At 37.6% G+C, this 18610-nt stretch overlaps 1 protein-coding gene across 13 annotated transcripts in view; it reads left to right on the top strand.

Moving 5' to 3' along the window:
- mical2a (microtubule associated monooxygenase, calponin and LIM domain containing 2a) overlaps positions 1 to 18424 on the top strand; it is a 37351-nt gene extending 18927 nt beyond the window's left edge. Inside the window, exons 4-23 of one of the 13 annotated variants that reach the window (XM_017404580.3) lie at positions 172 to 273; positions 1510 to 1665; positions 2068 to 2168; positions 3546 to 3803; positions 4854 to 4969; positions 5124 to 5250; positions 5325 to 5415; positions 6164 to 6311; positions 9196 to 9395; positions 9639 to 9742; positions 9905 to 9973; positions 10057 to 10191; positions 10556 to 10660; positions 11360 to 11620; positions 12688 to 12795; positions 13505 to 13685; positions 13775 to 13851; positions 13939 to 14041; positions 15719 to 15779; positions 18121 to 18424. In XM_017404580.3, the coding sequence (XP_017260069.1) occupies positions 172 to 273; positions 1510 to 1665; positions 2068 to 2168; positions 3546 to 3803; positions 4854 to 4969; positions 5124 to 5250; positions 5325 to 5415; positions 6164 to 6311; positions 9196 to 9395; positions 9639 to 9742; positions 9905 to 9973; positions 10057 to 10191; positions 10556 to 10660; positions 11360 to 11620; positions 12688 to 12795; positions 13505 to 13685; positions 13775 to 13851; positions 13939 to 14041; positions 15719 to 15777 (2501 nt within the window). In that variant the 3' untranslated portion in view covers positions 15778 to 15779; positions 18121 to 18424. Of the gene's footprint in view, positions 1 to 171; positions 274 to 1509; positions 1666 to 2067; positions 2169 to 2664; positions 2735 to 3545; positions 3804 to 4853; positions 4970 to 5123; positions 5251 to 5324; positions 5416 to 6163; positions 6312 to 9195; positions 9396 to 9638; positions 9743 to 9904; positions 9974 to 10056; positions 10192 to 10555; positions 10661 to 11359; positions 11621 to 12687; positions 12796 to 13504; positions 13686 to 13774; positions 13852 to 13938; positions 15664 to 15718; positions 15780 to 16581; positions 18023 to 18120 lie in introns of those variants that run through there. The other 12 variants (XM_017404588.3, XM_017404560.3, XM_037979829.1 and 9 more) reach the window with 12 other exon arrangements.
- Positions 18425 to 18610: the final 186 nt, after the last annotated feature.

Raw genomic sequence — 18610 nt, 5'->3', positions numbered from 1 at the left:
GACCTGCAGCCCTTTGCAGGGTGGTCCCTGAAGGGTCTTTTAAGAAAAATCCTCATCATGTGATATTCTTAAGGCTATGGTACTTGTTGTTTAATGGAGGAATGCTTCGATTTATAAATATATCGTATCTATGTGTTTTTTTCCATCGTTCTCAGTTGCTCTGTTTTTCAGAGATCGGGTGGAGGGCTGCAATCCGACCCGCTGACCACCCGGTGGCTAACTTTGACTTTGATGTTGTGGTGGGGGCTGATGGGCGGAGGAATACACTGGAAGGTGAGAAGATAAGAAACAAAAGGGTTTAAAAGAGTGCAATGCCCCAGCGGTGTTCTGTACATCTGACAGCAGCATGTTGACAAAGGCGTGGAATCTCCTGTCACTCTTCTACTCAGAAGTAAAAACGAAACAAACTAAAAATATATATACACGTAGTACCAAGTTAAATTTGATAAATAAAACCTTTTTACTTTCAGTCTTTGGTTGTGTAGTTGAAATGCACTGGTTGGTTTATTTTCATTTTGATTTGTATTGTGGTTTATTACCTGTTTCTAGTAAAGTTGTAATGCTTTATTAAAGTAAATAAAACCAAAACTCAATGATTGTCATATATTTTGCATATCTGGGGCGGTAGCTATAACTGAAACTCCCTTGTGCTTATTTATTCTTGAATTAAGTCATTGATCTCTCCCAGTGGAGGAAAGCTACTCATGAAAGCAGCACTCAACATAAATAGACCAGAACTGGGCCCGAGAACTGGGCCCCAGCTGATCCATTCATGATGGAGCAGCTCCAGCTCTCTAACTGCTTTCAGGCTTTTTTTAAAAAATGCTGTCATCTAACAACCAATTCTGATCAAATGCTTATTCCTTAAATGGACATACTGGGGCCGAATAAAATGTTTAGCTCATTCTGTAATTATGAAAAAGCCTGGGGAAAAATGACTTTCTCCTGTAGTCTGCCTGCTTGTGTGGCTGCTGTGGCCAAGCTGCGGTAACACAGTTAAATGCTCTCTGATCTGTTGCTTGTTGCTGTATTTAGAACAGAGTCTCATACTTCTCATTTCTTTAAATACTGTCATTCTTTTGACCTTCAGGCTTACTTCTGTTGTGGGTGTATTACTTCACAGTGAAACAAAGCACTCACAGATCGACAGCTGTTTAACATCTGATTGTTAGGAGACTTTTACATTGTTGGACAGTTTCGCAATGTGGATGTCTCTCTCTCTCTCTCTCTCTCTCAGAGACACTACCACCTCAAATCTTATCTCAGTGTCCATAAAAATGACAGTTCTAGACATTTTTGTGTTTGCTAAGGCCGATTAGCTATATATGGCTTTTGTTCCCTTGGTAAACTACTGCTAATCCTAAAATAAATACCTTGTAATTATAGTTTGAGGCTAGATTTCCTTTGGTTTGAACACATGAGCAGACAGGCCTAGTTTGCTGGAGGAAACCAACATCCCTGCTTTAATCTTTTCCTCCTTGTGTCTTTCTTTTTTTTTTTTTTTACCAGGTTTTAAAAGAAAAGAGTTTAGAGGTAAGTTGGCGATCGCCATCACAGCCAACTTCATCAACAGGAACACCACAGCAGAGGCCAAAGTCGAGGAGATCAGCGGAGTGGCCTTCATATTCAACCAGAAGTTTTTTCTTGACCTCAAGGAGAAGACAGGTGGGACAGACAGAAGATTTAAGTGTCTCAAGAAAATAGATATAAAAAGTCAATAATTATTCACTATACAGAGGAAATACTTAATCTGACTTGGAATGAAATGTCTCATCTTATGTAGATTATTCAGCAGTATTAGTTTGTATTTTGGTTTTATGTCAAATTAAAAGGTTTCTACATTAGTTTTTTAAATGTCATTTCTAAGACATTTCTATTAAGTGAATTGTAAAAGAAAGGAAAGGAAAGCATAATATTTCTGTAATGTTTGTTGTGTATGTTTTTATTTATTTATTTTTTCATAGTCTGTAGTGACTTTATAACCATTAGCTTTCACCACTGTAGAGATTTTCTCTGTGGTGCTTCTCATGCACTGAAGCATTATTAAAACGGTGTTATTTGCTGCAGGTATTGATCTGGAGAACATTGTTTACTACAAGGACAACACACATTACTTTGTCATGACAGCTAAGAAGCAGAGCCTTCTGGACAGGGGAGTTGTCATCAATGTAAGAAAACAATTTTAGCCACAGGGATTTAATCTGTCTCTATTTTATTACTAATGGCTGAATGGGACTCAATTCAAAGAGAAATTTCATGAATTTTATTACCCTGTCATTGATTAACTGATACAAATTTGATTCAGTTGTCAGGCTTTGGCTTGGAGAACCTGTTAAAGGACTAGTTCAGCTTTTTGAAGTGGGTTTCTGAGGAGTATGTCTCTAACCTGTTGTAGATGCAGTCAGATTGATCCAAGTTGGGAGAATAAGGGAGAAATTTTTATGAGGAAGGGAAGCTCTGTTCAAGGCCAAGACTGAAACAATTTCCTGCCATTTAAAATAGCGCAAACTCAAAATTCTTAGCAGTTTAGGGGAATGATATGTTAAATATTTTTTACAATTAACTATAATTGCATCAGCCAGTTGTTCATGTTGTGACTATATTCTCAACCAAACAAAGTCTATATTGCTATGTGTAACTGCATTCACTGATTGTATCCTGCAGCAGATCAGCTGTGACTTTCAGTTCTGCTGGTCGAAATCCTAAAACAACAACTATGAGACAGTGAAACCAGGTAATTACAAAATTTGAGACAGGCTGCTTTTTTTTCTGTGGGGATATCTGTATGAGTTAGATTATACAGAGGAAGAACTGCTTGTTAGAGAGAGACTAGCAGCTCCTGGCTGACTCAGCTGAAGGATTTACTCAGCCACTATAAACACAGTTACATGCAGCAACATCAGTGTTCCTCGGCTGAGACAATGCTGACAATGTAAATACCTGTGCCATGCAAATAATATAAAATATAAGGTGTAATATAAAATATCAGGTGATAAAATTCATAATATAATGCTTGTTAAAACTGCTACTGACGTTTTGAGTTTGAGTTGTTTTAGATGACTGAAATTTGCTCTTGATTTAGCCCCACTTCTGAGCACCTTTTACCTTTCCTCCTGCATGCATAATTCTCCAAACTGAGATCAGTCTGATCACTGCTTGTTGCAGGTAACATACTGACTGTTCCTAACTACTTCACACAATGCCACTTTAAAGTAAAAACAAAACAAAACAAAAAATATTCCTATAACTAAAACTGCCACAGTTTATATTCAAAATTCTCTCAATACTTAGACTGAATCCCAGTTTGTTTTGCCTGATATTTGTTACTTTTTGCTCTGATATCAGAGTTGTGTGCAGAGCATGAAGTGTCAAGACTTTGACTAGATGCAAACATTTCTGTATATTGTTTATAATCAATTTGTTTTATGAATTTGAAACAGTATAACTTTATCTTCATTTCTCTAAAGTGGATCTCAGAAAAAAAAACTTTGTCCTTTAAAAGGCTTTTAAAACTGCCTTGTTTCTTGCTGCTTCTGTTTTAACAGGATTACATTGACACCCAGATGTTGCTGAGCAGTGAAAATGTCAACCAGGAAGCTCTTCTGACCTATGCCCGAGACGCTGCTGACTTTGGCACCAACTACAAACTTCCCACTCTAGATTTCGCCATCAACCACTGCGAACAGCCAGATGTGGCCATGTTTGACTTCACAAACATGTACGCATCTGAGAACGCTGCTCTGGTCAGGGAGAGGTTTGGACACAAGCTGCTGGTGGCGCTGGTTGGTGACAGTCTTCTGGAGGTAAGGAAAGACAAGGTTGATAAACAAGCACGGTGCAGACACTGACACTTGCTAAAAGAAGCTGTTACACAGTGTAACTGTTATGCTCGATACTGGAGCTCCTCTGGTGAGATGCTGCAGGGTGAAAGTTTCCGAAAGGGTAGAGTGAGCTCATTTACAACACTGCCAGGTGTTGTTGATGTTGTTGAGGAGGTGGATCACTCACAGAATGATCCACCTCCTCACATTACACAAACTCATCTTGATGTTGAAACCAAGAGCTAGTTTTGCTATTTGAGGAGCTCCACGTTATAATGTATGCAGCTAGTGCACTTCCTGTTGGTTCTGCTGACACTGAATCACACATTTAGAAAAACATTACATGTCATGTCATGTTACAACATATGGTTGTGTGCAGGCTGCTTGTATGGTTACACAGACAGGCAATATTAGAAATGTCAGTGAAATACAGCAAAATATAACTTACAGAGCAATAAAACCATGTTTGAAGTTCCAGTTGAGCTTGATTCTTCTTAGCTTTGGTTTTTCTTCTTTTATGTTTTTATTAAACTTGCTTTTTTTCTGAAAACAAATAGATATTCAAAAATTAAGGTTTCCCCTTCTAAAAACATAACAAAAATATGGTCAAGAATGACTTTTTTTACTTGAATTTATCACTGCCAATCATCCATCCATCCATCCATCCATCCATCCATCCATCCATCCATCCATCCATCCATCCATCCATCCATCCATCCATCCATCCATCCATCCATCCATCCATCCATCCATCCATCCATCCATCCATCCATCCATCCATCCATCCATCCATCCATATATCTGTCTATATTTAATTCCCCTTTCCTTTGCTGGACTGGATAAAACTGTCAAACATGCTCAAAATCTATCCACTTTACTTTTAGTAACACAAAGATATACTATTTAGGTTTTTGTTTAATCACTGCATTTGCAGTTTTTATTTTTGTTCTTCTATTTAAAGCAGTCAAATAAATGTGATAATTAATTCTTATGTAAAAACAATGACACATGACTTTTTCCTTTCCTGTGCAGCCCTTCTGGCCAATGGGAACAGGCTGTGCCAGAGGTTTCCTGGCTGCTTTTGACACGGCCTGGATGGTAAAGAGCTGGGCTGAAGGTCGGACAGTCCTGGACGTGTTGGCAGAACGGTACTCACACATTATGTTCAAAAAACACACAAACTGTTAAATCTTGTTCATTTCACTATTCCTTAACTTTGTAATCAGGCACTATTTGGACTTAATGAGTTTTGTCAGGATTGAAATAAAATAAATAAGTCTTTTTTTGTTCATGTTTTTTTAGGGAGAGTATTTATCGACTCCTTCCACAAACCACACCTGAAAACATTGCTAAAAACTTTGAGCAGTACACCATAGACCCTGCAACTCGATACCCCAACCTAAACTCTTCCTGTGTTAGGTCTCAACAGGTGAGTTTATTTTAGACACAAACATAAACAACGCTATAAAAATTATTGATAATTACCTGACTTTCTTGTTTCAGGTGCGTCACCTTTACATCACTGGAGAGCTTAGTTCCTGCTCTCTGGAGCGTTCTGCTACCATCCGACGGCCCGTGAACCTCTCCAGGAGAGGTAAGTGTCAGACTGACGCCACTGAGTCATCTGTAGATTATACTGGATTGTAATTGACAGGTTAAGCCAGCATCTCTCTATTTGCTTTCCTCTCATTCTAACACAAGTGTTAGTTAACCAGAAATAACTTTGGTTTAAGGAATAATAAATCATGAGAAAAGGTTATTTTTTAGGCTGGGTTTGAGAGGATGGTGTTTGGAAAAACAGGAATTGTGGAGCTGTGAAGAAGAAAGCCAAAAATGCAAATTTCCCTCCCCATCTTCAGCTCTACTTTATGCTCCTGTCTTCAATGTGACATTTTATTTAAACAACTAATCAGGTCATTTTTAAATTATTTAGACTGTAGAAGCAGTGGTGGTTCCTGGGGGTGGCACACAGTGGCAGCTACCACTGGAAAACAACAATCTTGCCAACCCCGTTGCCACCCTATTTGTAGGCTACTTAATATATTTTGCGCAATTTTGAAAATCAACCTTAACCTCTATCCTAACTCAGTGGTGTAGAATTTGTACATACCTCTCGAATTTCAAAATGGTTTTACTTGCAACAAGTCCAGGCACAGGCATGTTCTTACTTCAGTACACTTCCACTGTATTTAAAGACCCATTGTTCATTGTGCATTGTTATTACATTACATGAAATAATTTTCAGTTGAAACTCCTCGAGGGTATATATGACTGATCTTCTTTCTCTACCTGCAGTACTTTTATAGTAATTTGAGAAAAATCTGCCGTTCTTCTTATTGTAGAGTCTGAAATCAGGCCATCGAGGCTTCTCACCTGGTGCCAGAAGCAGACGGAGGGATACAGGAATGTGTCAATCACAGACTTGACGTCTTCCTGGAGAAGTGGCATTGCCCTATGTGCCCTCATCCACAGGTTTAAACCCCAGCTGATGTACGTAACACTCATTAAATTTTTTTAAAACCAGCTTCCAGAGCTGCGTCCTCCCATCTTTTTCATCATGATCTCATACATTACAGTATTTATCACAGGCATGCCTTTACACAGCCTTACCTTTTTATGTCTTAAAGATGCACCCTTTACTCTTTTAAAACACATAAGTAGAGACGTGTACTACTATTGTTGCTGAAGGGCCTTTTTTAAATTGAAAGCAACAGTCTCTGTTCTTGTGCTCAGACATTTTATTGTTTTCTTTAAAACTCTGGACTCACATTCACAACATCTCTGCTCGTTTGTTATTCTTCTCAGCTTCAATGCACCCTGCATTTCTGCTTATTGATAAATCTACTCCAACAAATGTTCTTCTCTCATTCAGCACATTCATTTTCCACAACAGCAGGTTTTCTTGCGAGCTTTTGCAAAGCTTCTGCGCTCACATATTTGATTTTTGCTCTTGAATAGTTCAGAGCTAACACTGTTATTGAATAACAGATTTGCAGCACCCCTACATTTAACTGTATTCAGCCGATCATGCAAAGTTCCATTTTATTGATTTATTCTTGATTTATTGGTGCCAGTTTGGTGCCGAAGTTATCTCAGAGTACAATACAGAAAAGATGCAGTTCAAGTTTCTGATTAATTATAGTTTGCATCACTCCATTTGCTGATGCTCATATTTAGTGGTTAACTGAACGATTTTGAGAAAAATGGCGAACTGACAAGGTCAAACCATCCAGCTTGTTTACATCCTCTTTTAGAACTATCTTGCAGATTATTAAACAAAATGCAGTCATTAAGCGGTCACCCATTCAGACACAGACCTAAACCACAGATTTCCTTCCAAATGTTACATTATATTATGATGACATGTACTTCATTTACTGGTTTGGGTGATCCATGTTGGCAAACTATTTGCTGAACCCACTTAACCAGAAATTGTTTGGAGGCAATTCTGGGAAGTTAACAAGCAAACAAAGAAGAAAGCAGCTGGCAGGGATTTTTGATGGATTTATTTTACGACAGCCCAACTGTGAAACAGAAGAAGCGTACAGTACCTCCACTTAAAAGGATATAAACCGGAGCCTGGGACTGAAACGCTGTGAAAGTACTTTGACAAATACTTCATTAAGTAAAGTACAATCCAAAATTAATTTGGTATGCAAAATTTCTCAAAAAATTGCATAAATTTGCATGGGGCAAACAAGTAAACTTATGTGTGGTGTCTTGTGAAGGTAAGATAGGTATGACTCAATATTCAAAGTATTCTCTGTATGTAACAAATACACAAGGATATGAGAGGAATTTTCTCTATGTAGCTCAAATTCAGAGCTCCATCAGAATTATATTTAGAATAAGGTCAACCGATGGAATACTGGGCAGAAACACAAAGCAATTTATACTGTTTACTTGGTTTCTAAAAAAGTCTTTAACATTAACTAAAGTGTGCTTTTTTTAAACTGAATATTTAGGAGACCTAAACCTACAGTAAGGTTCTGTTTTACCACTTCCCACCACAATGAGTGCAACCCCCTACATTTTTAATATAGATAAAACCCATTTTCATTTTACAAGCTTTTGTTTGTTGCAGTTTAATGTGGCTTCAAATAATTTAAAGTGTGTAAATATTTAAGACTTGTGGCATTTTAAATATTCAAACCCAGATTCTTGTTTGTTTAGATCTTAGTTTGACATTTACCGTACAAGCCTGTTCTTGTTGTAACACATTCACCTTCAAAAACATTTCTGCTGTGACCCTGATGTGCTAACACCACACCGTCTCACCAAAACACAGCTGAACAAACACCATTTTAGGAAAAAATATATTAAAAGAAAAACTCTTTTAGGTTACACAGTAAGGTTTAACAAGACAAAATTTTACAAAACACTGTGACAAAATATTATTTCAGAAGAGAAATAAATGAATAACAGAAAACAAACAACATATGCAAACAACATGCTGTTTCAATAAAGCAACACAAGGACACATATATTTACATATTTTAAAATAAAAAAGATTGTACCTTCATGTACTTTCTACTTTCATGGAAAGCCTGGGTTTAGACAGTGTGACTGTAGTAAATTTAAAGATGTAATTCTAACCTCTCATCCTTTAATTACTGCCTTCACACTTTGGCAAAAGCTCCTGCAATTTCCAGTACTCCTGTAGGTTTCTAGGAATTTTTTTTTCCAGTTTGTAGACATTTTCCTTTTTTGTCCTTTCCCATGTGGGTCCGTCAGCCAAGCAGACAGCATGGCGGTAACAGGTTTACAGAGAAAAAAGCAAAAATGAGCCTCGGCAATTACTGAAGAGCAGCAGTGTTTGTGTGTGCTGCTGCTAGGTTACTGCTCCCCCCTTTACTTCACTCCAAATGGTGTCTGCACACCATCAGCGATGATAGAAACATCAGAACCACTTTTTGTTTTGATTACAAGTAATTTGCTGCCATTTTTGCTCCACAAGAAACAAGTTCTTTTACAAAGTGAGAAGTTTAAGAGAGACACATTTTTGTGCTTGACTGTTCACGTCAGTATGTAATATTGTCTTACCCTCACTCTGTGCCAGTCACCTGACATGAAAATATGAAAGCATTTGAAAGGACTGAAAGGATTTGTCAAGAAATAATTCCTTCAAAGAGTGTCTGTTTCTTACGTTCACATTCCTGTCATTTTAAATAGGTATTTGGGTCATGGGTAAGTGGGTTGCTGGAGAGTTTCGTGTGGGCTTTCAGAGGGATTGCAGGAAACTGAATCAACACAATGAACAGAACCAAACTGTAAATGGCTGTTACGATGATAAAAAACTAAATTACTTGCAGGCTCTTCTAGCATGTTGTCACTAACTGTTGCTTGGGTCTTCTTTGTCACCTGCTTTTATCAGAGATTTTGACTCCTTAAATGAGGAGGATCATGCTGTGAACCTCCAGCTGGCTTTTGACATCAGCGAGCAGGAGTTCGGGATTGGACCGTTCACGTCTGTGAAGGAGCTGAGTGCTGGTGAAGAGCTGGATCAAACCAGAATGATCTCCTACCTGTCCAAGTTCTACGAGCTCTTCCGTGGAACGCCTCTGCCTGCATCTGGTAGTCATGAAATCTTAGTGCTGATGTGTTTTCTGTTGACTTATTTGCTTTTCTCAACTGAAATGCTGTTTATTGAAGAACATTCTTCTTCACAATTACTGTAATGCTTTTTTTTTAAATCACTATTTGACTTTATATAAATAAAATAGTTAAAGGAAAAAAAACATATTCAAGTTTGGTGGCATTCATGGCTGTAAATAACAGAAAAAGTGAAAACTCTAACGTTACATGTTAATATTACAGACTCCAGAAGAGTGGATAAAGGCAATAAAGAATATCTCTCAAAGGAAATCAGTTCTAATAACAATATGCCTTATCTTGCACTGCCGAGGAAACGGGTACCAAAGGTAACTCTACCCGATGCACTGAATGTAAAAATGTCTCCTCTGTCATCTACATTTGCAATTTAAGAATTGTACACACATTTTAGATGAACTAATCACTTAGGTTATTTCAGTGGTTCGTAGCTTTTGTCTTTTTTGGTGTTTTATCTTGCTTTGTGTTTTCAGGATGAGAAGAAGTCATACGGTACAGACTCCATCAACAAAAGGAGGCGAAAATTCTGCTATATGGAGGAGGTTTGTTGATATAGTTTTGTGTATTAGCTCAACTGAATGATGGTCTGTTTTGTTTTTATTACATTTTTTCCTCTTTTTTTCAGGCCACCAGTCTGTCCAGTAACGGCTCCACAGTGAAAGATGATCAAGATCCAAAGGAAAATAAAGTGCGCTCAATGGCTACTCAGCTGCTGGCCAAGTTTGAAAATAAAAACAGTTGCACCATCTATAAACCACAGGTAAAAACACAGAACCATCTTTATTTTGCCCTGAAGATTTTATTTCAGTGCTGTGTGACATTTCTTTTCACTTAGACTCTCAACACACATTTACAAAGTGCAAAACTCACGTCATTTATTTATCTTCTTACAAACTTTTACCTTTTTGCATATTTTTCATTTTTATTGTTAAAACAACTACTTTTCCATTAATTATAAATACATTTTAATTTTCCTGTTGAGTTTCAGTTCTCAAGTGTTTTGCAGTTTTTAATCTGACAAAATTTTCTCTAATTCATTGAGGTTTTCTCTTGTCTGCTGTTTATCTTTTTTTCTGTTTCTGTGCTTTGTCATTAATATTTTTTTCTGTTCTGCAAAACCTCAGTCAGAGTGTGCGACGTCCCCATTGCTTCCTGCTCTTAATCTGCCTGAGAATCTGCCTGTCAAACTCAGACCTCCGGTCCCACCCAAACCTCCTCCAGTGGCTCAGGTAGTCTGGAGCTGCAGAAATGGTGCAAAAAGCCTGAATTTTTAATTAAATCATAACTCAAACATCCATTATGTTCAGCTCAAACCCTAACGTACCTAATGCAGGAGTTTTCAGCCATTTGAAGACCATTTACATACTTTTTGTTTTCTTTATTCTTGATTGGATTCAATTTTTATTTTTCTTCTTTTTTGTCACTGTAACGACCCTATTAAGGAATGACCATAAATGTGTGTCACTTTAATTTTGTATTTATACTTTAGCTCTGTATATATTAGGATTTACCACACATAAGTAGCTTAAGAACATATGTCAAACATAAGCATAAAAATGTTTAACACAATCACTGAGCACCAATTTATCAATACAACAGTAACTATTTGTTAATTCATTTTTAACAATCTCAAATGAATTCTAACAGCTATATACAAAATGCATCAATATGGACAGACCAAAGAAAAATCAGATTTTGACATTCTTCTGAAGTCATTTTCCATTTCACATTTGAGCTTTTTGGGGAGATAAATTCATGTGCTGTTGCCTGCTTACATCTATAGTATAAAATTTAACCTTAAATAGATCATTTTTACACTGTAAAGGTGCTATGTCGATTAAGGCTTGTTGCTGAGGTTTAAGCAAGCAAAAAAGTTAAATACAAGTTTTTTAAAAATTCACTCAAACAGTTAACTTTGTCCCTTTCAGTTTGAAGTCAGTCTCAGAAAAGCAGCTGAACACTTAGTCCACATTCCTCCAAAGACTCTGCCGAAACCCCAGTTCCAGCCTCAGCACCAGCAACCATTCTCAGAAGTGAAGCTCAGACATGTTGATCAAACCCTCCTTGAGTTGGAGCCTAAGTCTGAGAGTCCAGAGCCCCCTGATTCTCCTCCCTCCTGCCACTCAGCTATCTGTTTCATGACAAGAGTTCTCCATCGCCTCAGGGAGGTGGATGAACACATATCTGAGGTGAACAGTTTTTCCTGCTTTGGCTCTTTTCTTCTCTGCCTTCTTCTTACATGGTAATTGCTGCATGTTCTGATCACTGAAAAGGCCTCTGAGGGAATGCTGATTATATATTATGTCCTAATTATACAGTTTGGTTTGTGTAACATGTAGTCAGATGAAGTCAGCCCCCAATTACCCAGCCTTACAGAAATGGTAAAAGCAGGCCAACAGACCTGGCGTGAGTTTATTTTACTAATGTTACAACAACATTGAAAAGTACCTTTAAAATACATGTTGGTTATTTTAAATCATGACCACTGCCCTTCAATATCTGTTCAACTTATCTGTGTGAAATTGTTGTTTAAATGTTCATTTTCTGAACATAAATTGAAGTTTTGCTCAGGAATGTCATCAAAATGAAGGTTTTTCAAGCTAATTTGGAAAGAAGAGGTAAACAGATATCTTGGAGTTCTTATTATGAAGTTAAATATATCTGACCACAAGAAACCAGCTTATAAACCTGAAGAGCTTTGATATGAGCTGCAATAGTTCATTATTTATTTTGCAGCTAAGCTGCCTCCCTGCTATCTGTTTTTTTTTCCTTATAATTAATTCTCCAAATTCAGACCTGTTCAGACCTTTTGGAGTCATTGAAACTTTAATTTGTCAAATTCTTATGAGATTAGGAGAACTCTTAGTTTTAGTGAATCTTTGCCTCATTAGTGTTTAGATCATACAGACAGCAAAGCATAATTTCAGATTTACTTAAATTCAGTGATTTAAATTTTATTAATGTGTAACTTAGCTGAACCAAAGTCTTTGGTTTGATTTGTCTTTAAGAAGTGTGTTTGTTTTCAGTTTTGTGTTCCAGTGCAGTATGAGCATTTATATCAACCAGAGTGTGAAATTCACATAATAAGGCAGTTATTAGTACCTATTGTTTTCTTCTCGACAATACAGACTTTACAGGTCTGTACAGGTCTCTGTTCTGCCTCACTTTGTGTACAGTAGATGTGCTGGTGAGTGTGAATGTGTTCCCTCTGAGCAGAGGAAGTGAGATTGATGGTTTTTCTTTTGTCATCCTGCAGAAAAAAGCTCAGACTCAACAAGTTAGAGAGTTTCACACAAAGAGCATAAAAGAAAAAGCTGTTCATCTTAGGAGATTATTTTCAGAAGACAGTTCTGATGCACTCAAGGTGACTTCCTCAAGCTCGAGCTGTGAACCCACTTTTGTTTTGAGCTTTATTTGCCCCTCAAACTATTTATTTGCATGTTGCAGCATGTCGTGTTTGCATGCAGACCAATTCTTCCCTTGTCTTTTAGCTTTATCCGATAAATAATACTTAAGTATTGAGTGTGTGCTTTTACGGTGATAAAGACTTAACATGCCAAAGACAGCACAAAAATATGCCTATAAAAGATAAAATAAGTAATTTCGTCTGAAATTTGCTGTGTTGTCATTATAACAACTAATTTATACTAAAACCAATATACTGTATGTTTAAATTAAAACAATGCTGGGAATTTATCAACATTTTTATTGAAAAAAATGACATGTAAAGTATTTTGAACTTGATTTAAATCGCTGACTTTTACTGGGGACCTTCCCCTTACGTCTGCTTCTGCCCCTTGTGCTTTTAATTAGCAGCAGCTCTCTTAGAGTAGAAGTGTGTGTGTGTGTGTGTGTGTGGTGAAATTTTCAGGGTTTTTCTGCTCCACCCAAACAGCCTGCTCCAACTTCACAGCCACATGCTGGAGCAGAAACTGCTCTAGTTTTATTATAGAGTTAAAGAACGTAAAGGAACAGATGCACAGTGGTTGTCAATAGATTTGTGTTTGTGAGGAGGCTGTTGGTTCTCTTTCACCTGCTGTCAGCTGTTTACCTGTTTTGTTTCTGTTTTCTAGAGCAGTTCAGTACGAAGAACGTTTTCTCAGACGAGTGAAAAGTGTCACTCTTGTGCGAAGCGAGTTTACATGATTGAAAAAATCTGTGCCGAGGGACTCTACTTCCACAGGGAGTGTTTCCGGTGTTCAACCTGCAGCTCAGCTCTGCGACTAGGAGCACATGCATTCAACTCTGAAGACGGTGTGTCTCTTCAAATGTTACTCATGTAGATCAGCATTAACTTGATTTTAGCTGACACACCTGTTTCTTGATGTCTGGCAATCTTACAGGGAAATTGTACTGCAAACATCATTTTGATCAACAAAACAATGGGATAAACCTGAGGAGGACTTTGTCTTTACCTTCAGTGAGTACCTTTTACATTTATCTCTCTAACTCTAACACTAATAGCTGTCAAATGGCTAACTTCGCCGTCTGATTTATCCTCTGTTAGAACTGTAATCGAGTTCAGGTGCGACGTGCCAAAGATGAAAAGAGCTCCCAGTCCAGCTCCCAGTCCAACGGTACAGCAGACCTGCAGAGTCAACCTGCAGCAGGTACCTGCACTTCGTCCATAAGGAAAAAGCTGAGCTGGCCGCTGAGTGTGACTCGTGCTGTGTGTAACGCCCCCTGGTATCTGTCCTGCCGTGTGCGCACGACAGCACAGGCCCTCACCGGCCACCTGAGGGACAATGCACAAGACTACACACTACTGTATGAGCTACTGAGCATGAGCTTGCCCCTGCTGTTTGTTTTACAAGAGATGCTGCTGCAGATGTACACCGAGGCCGTGTCTGATGGGCCGAGCTTGTTGCAGCCTGTGCTGCTCTGGCTGCAGGAGCAAATCGAGCACAGGTTCATCTAGTTTCTCAGCAGCACCCAGCTGTTAAGATTTAACTCTGACTGATTGCAATAATAGTGTGGATGAGGTTCATACTGACTGAACTCTTTTCATCATACTGCCATTTGTAAACGTGTAAGCACCTTTTTCATGCTTGCGTATCTTTTATAATGACACTGAAAGCAGATTTGCCAGTGTGTTAGATGTACCGAGACACTGGCAGGCGCACATCCAGATGTATGCAGTTAGCTGCATTTACAAAGCTAGTTTATCAAATAGTTAATGCAATACTTTTAAAAAAATGGGTTTGATATGAAACTGCACAGTAATGTTTAGCTGACTTAATTTTTTTACGAGTTAAACTGCAACGACATAGACCACAAATTGATGGATTAAAAACTTTATACTGCTGAGGTGTCTAATCATCATTGCTGTAGAATTGACCTTTTTACATACTGCCTCAGCAATTTAGTCAGGAATGAATCCTTTGGCAGAATATGACTGAAAAACGTGATGCACTTTATCTTTAAGATCTGCAATCCTCACATAGCAGTAAAAATACATTGAAAAAAGTCTCAAATTGCAGGTTTTCTTATTCTTTTTTAAAAAAATCTGTGCTTCACAGGCATGTTGCCAAAACTTATTTTTATTATTACATTTTGTGTTTACTTTTATGAATTATTTTCCTTTATGTTTAATGAATGATAGAAAATAGTCTCTGACTTTGTGGGCTTTATTTTGCTGCCATCTACTGTTGGATGAAAAAAATTACATGGAGGGAGAACGAAACCCACAAATCCCTCATTTTTGACTTGTTTGAACAGTTTGACAGTCAGAATTGCTGTAGGTGATAAAAGCAGTGTGCATGCTGTAATGTTTGAATGTGTTTGCTGTCTATCAGGACATGTTGACTGGAACAACCATGTTGTTTCCTATTCAGATAAACAATCTAATGATGCTCACAGAGCATTTTACATGTGATTAAACTTTTAAAAGATAATTGAAAATAACAATGCCTTACATTTTGCAAAGTGTACATGGCATGATGAACCTTTTGTGTGTGTGTGTTTTTAATTAATTAGTTTTTTAAATAATTTTTGTTGACTAACTGAATCTGCTGCATGCAACATGAGCTAAATGTTTACTGTGCAGGTGGAAAACAGTGTTTTTAAATACCAAAGGATTCCTTTAGCACCTGCTAACTGGATTTGTATCATGTGTAATTTATAAAACTGAAATGACGAACTGTGTACAATGGTGCCAGTATCTGAACACCCTCTGCCTATGAATGTCAGTATTGTTTTGTTTGTTTGCATAAAGATTTGTTGGTTTTGTGCATCCAGTTGTTTTTCCTTGATGTTTTAGTTCTTGTTTCTCTTCTCTTCTCACTCAGCTGATGCCTTTTATGAAACATGTGACGCAGATGGATGGTTTGGAGAAATGACCTTTTGAAGGTGATCACTTGCATGGTCACTTGGTTTTGTGCCAGTAATACATCACTGATACAACATTTTCAACATAACAGAACAATATTCTCAGGGTTAGAAAGATTTGAGCTCTGGCCTGATGAATCTTTTGACTGATGTGTAGCTTCAGTGTTGATTACAAATCCTTGATCTGTCTTGGGAATGAGCTTATGCTTATGTAGCATGGTGTGAGCCTCTGCCTTTACAAGTGGAACTAAACATTTAGTCTAACTACTGGCTGGTAAAAAGAACACTATGTTTTATGCACTTGAGTGACAGTTTTGCCCTGTAAATGTCTAAATTTGCTATTTAAAATGCACTATCATCACATTGCTGGTTAAATCCCAATTAACAGGACTCAAGGTCTGTTAAAGAGCTTTTCAATCAGATCACAAACAGTTTAACAGCTGAACATCTCCAGTTCTTTTTTTACTTGTTGGATGTTCAAAGAAATTGCAGTTTTCAAAGTTAAAAAATTAAGCTGACAGCTCATTTCAAAAGCCAAAGCATGAGTGGTCCCCAGTTGCTGAAGGAAAAGTCAAACATTTATTCATGTGTCATATATGGAGGTGGGCAGTTGTTGAAAACACCCAAACACAGGCTCAAATCAGGAGACTGGGAAGTGGAGGCTAAACTTTCATTTATTTGGAAGAAGAACTGATGATAAACAATTACCCATCGGGGATAATTAGACTCCAACAAGATTACATGGAAGTATATATGTATACTGAGGGTAATTAATTAACACAAAGCAGGTGTGATGATTAATAAACAAACATCTATTGTGCAGGTCCCCTGGGACAGTCCAGCACATAAGAACAGGATATAAGATGCAGTCAGGCAAAGCATACATGGAACATCATAACCAAGCAGCTGGAATAGTGTACAGCAGTGGCTCCTAACCCTGCTCTTCGAGGAGCACTATCCTGCATGTTTTCATTATTTCCCTGTTCTTCGGAATGTCTTCAAGTTCTGCAGAGGCCTGTTAGTCACTCACTCATTCAAATCAGGTGTGGCAAAGCAGGGAAACAACTCAAACATGCAGGATAGTGGCCCTCCAGTACCAGGGTTGTGAAGCACTGGTGTGCAGGAACCTGTGTGCTGAGTATGGACTGGACGTCCCACAGTCAAAGATAGACAAGGCCAAACTCCTGTGAGACTTCCAGATCCAGACTGAGAAACGGACCATTCAGTGCCATGACCTCCAAACTGAGACTGGCTCCAGTACATCCCAGGATATCCCTCAGAGATCTATGTCCAGAAGAACTCTGTCCTCTGTGCAGAACCCTCAGGCTCCCAGGCCTCTGGGAGAGGATCTGAGCTTAAAGAGAAAAATGCAATGGCCCATGTGGGGGAAAAAAGTGAATAAATAAATACATTGGTATCCTTTTCCCTTCCTTTTATTCCCAAATGTATGGTTTAAAAACGCACACACTAAATGATAATCCTAATTTTCAGTGTTTTTCTTTTTTCCATAAAATCACCAGCTGAAGAACATAGTCATAATAATGTAGAAATTTAGTAGAAGGTGACTGATGTTGACTTGTGTTTTTTAGGTTTCTGATAGAAAAAGTTGTTCCAACTTTCAGTTGTTTCAAATTATCCAAATAATGCCTGAGGAAGAAAGTATCATGTTTTGAAGGGGAGAAGGTATCAGTGACATTTTCTGGTTTATTTGATTAAGTTAAAATATTAACTTGACAAAAGCAAACAAACTACCACGTATTGTTTCTGAATAAAGGTTAATACAAAACCTTTGAAAACTGTGTGCTCATTACATTCAATTAAATCTGCCTGTTGCAGTAAGTCATGCTGAATAAAACAGATTGATTGAACAAACCCAGATTTCAGCTTTCTCTAAAAAACATGGTTAGATGAAAGAGTTATCTGCTTTGGTTTGAAAACTATTAGTTCTTGTTGAGAAAAAGGATGAAACCTCCAAACCTGTCAAATAAAATATAAAAAAATAAGCATGTTACTGATCCACTAAGGTAGAAAAGCCTCTACTCTCTCAATGCTTCAGTGCTTCCTGTATTTTTGAGTCATTTCAGTCCGAGGTTCCTTCAAACACTTAAAACTTAAGTTCCTCCAGAACCTAAAAGCTATCTTGTCACTAATAAGGCATTTTTATTGGATTATTTACATTTTTAATACAATTTATAAAACCAGAAAAATGCATTTGATTGTTTTCATTGTTTTTCTACAATGCACAAAGTGAACTGAGTGTGTGGAACAAGTTTGTTTAATTAAGATAAAAGAAAATGAAAAGAGTTTGTATATTTGTTGAAACTATCATATTTTTTTGCTTATGTCTTCTTCTTCTCCACAGAAGAGGCCTATCCTTTCCCATCCAGGATTGACTGAAAGTCACAGTCTATTTTTTTTGTTCATTTTAAAAGCAAATAAGTCTTGTAATCAGGGGTGGAAATTAAAAATTTTGTCCACCAGCCAGGTGGTAGGAAAATCTGACGAGGAAGCACAGATCGTCAGAACACCAGCCGTAGGCGCGAACGCACACAGTCAAAGACCGACGTCATGACATCATTGATTTAGTAAAAAAAAAAAACCTTGTTTAACTTTTGGTTCTGCCCTCGACTACTCTTGAAAAACAGAAAATAAAATAGCTTCTCATCACAACACCTATATTGGTGTTAGACTGCATGTAATCTGTAGTGGATCGAGTGCATCATATGGGTTTGCAGTGAACTGTTGTAATATTTTTATTATTTAGGCGGTTTTCTCCGCCTGAAGTGGTATTTCGCTTTTATCTAAATAACATTCGGGTTGAATGTTATTTAGATCATTAATTATCCAACAAC

Source organism: Kryptolebias marmoratus, linkage group LG15, assembly GCF_001649575.2.
Source record: "Kryptolebias marmoratus isolate JLee-2015 linkage group LG15, ASM164957v2, whole genome shotgun sequence".
In the NCBI taxonomy this organism is placed as follows: domain Eukaryota; kingdom Metazoa; phylum Chordata; class Actinopteri; order Cyprinodontiformes; family Rivulidae; genus Kryptolebias; species Kryptolebias marmoratus.
Note: the sequence above shows the minus strand (reverse complement) of the source record. Positions and strands in the feature narration are given on the sequence as shown.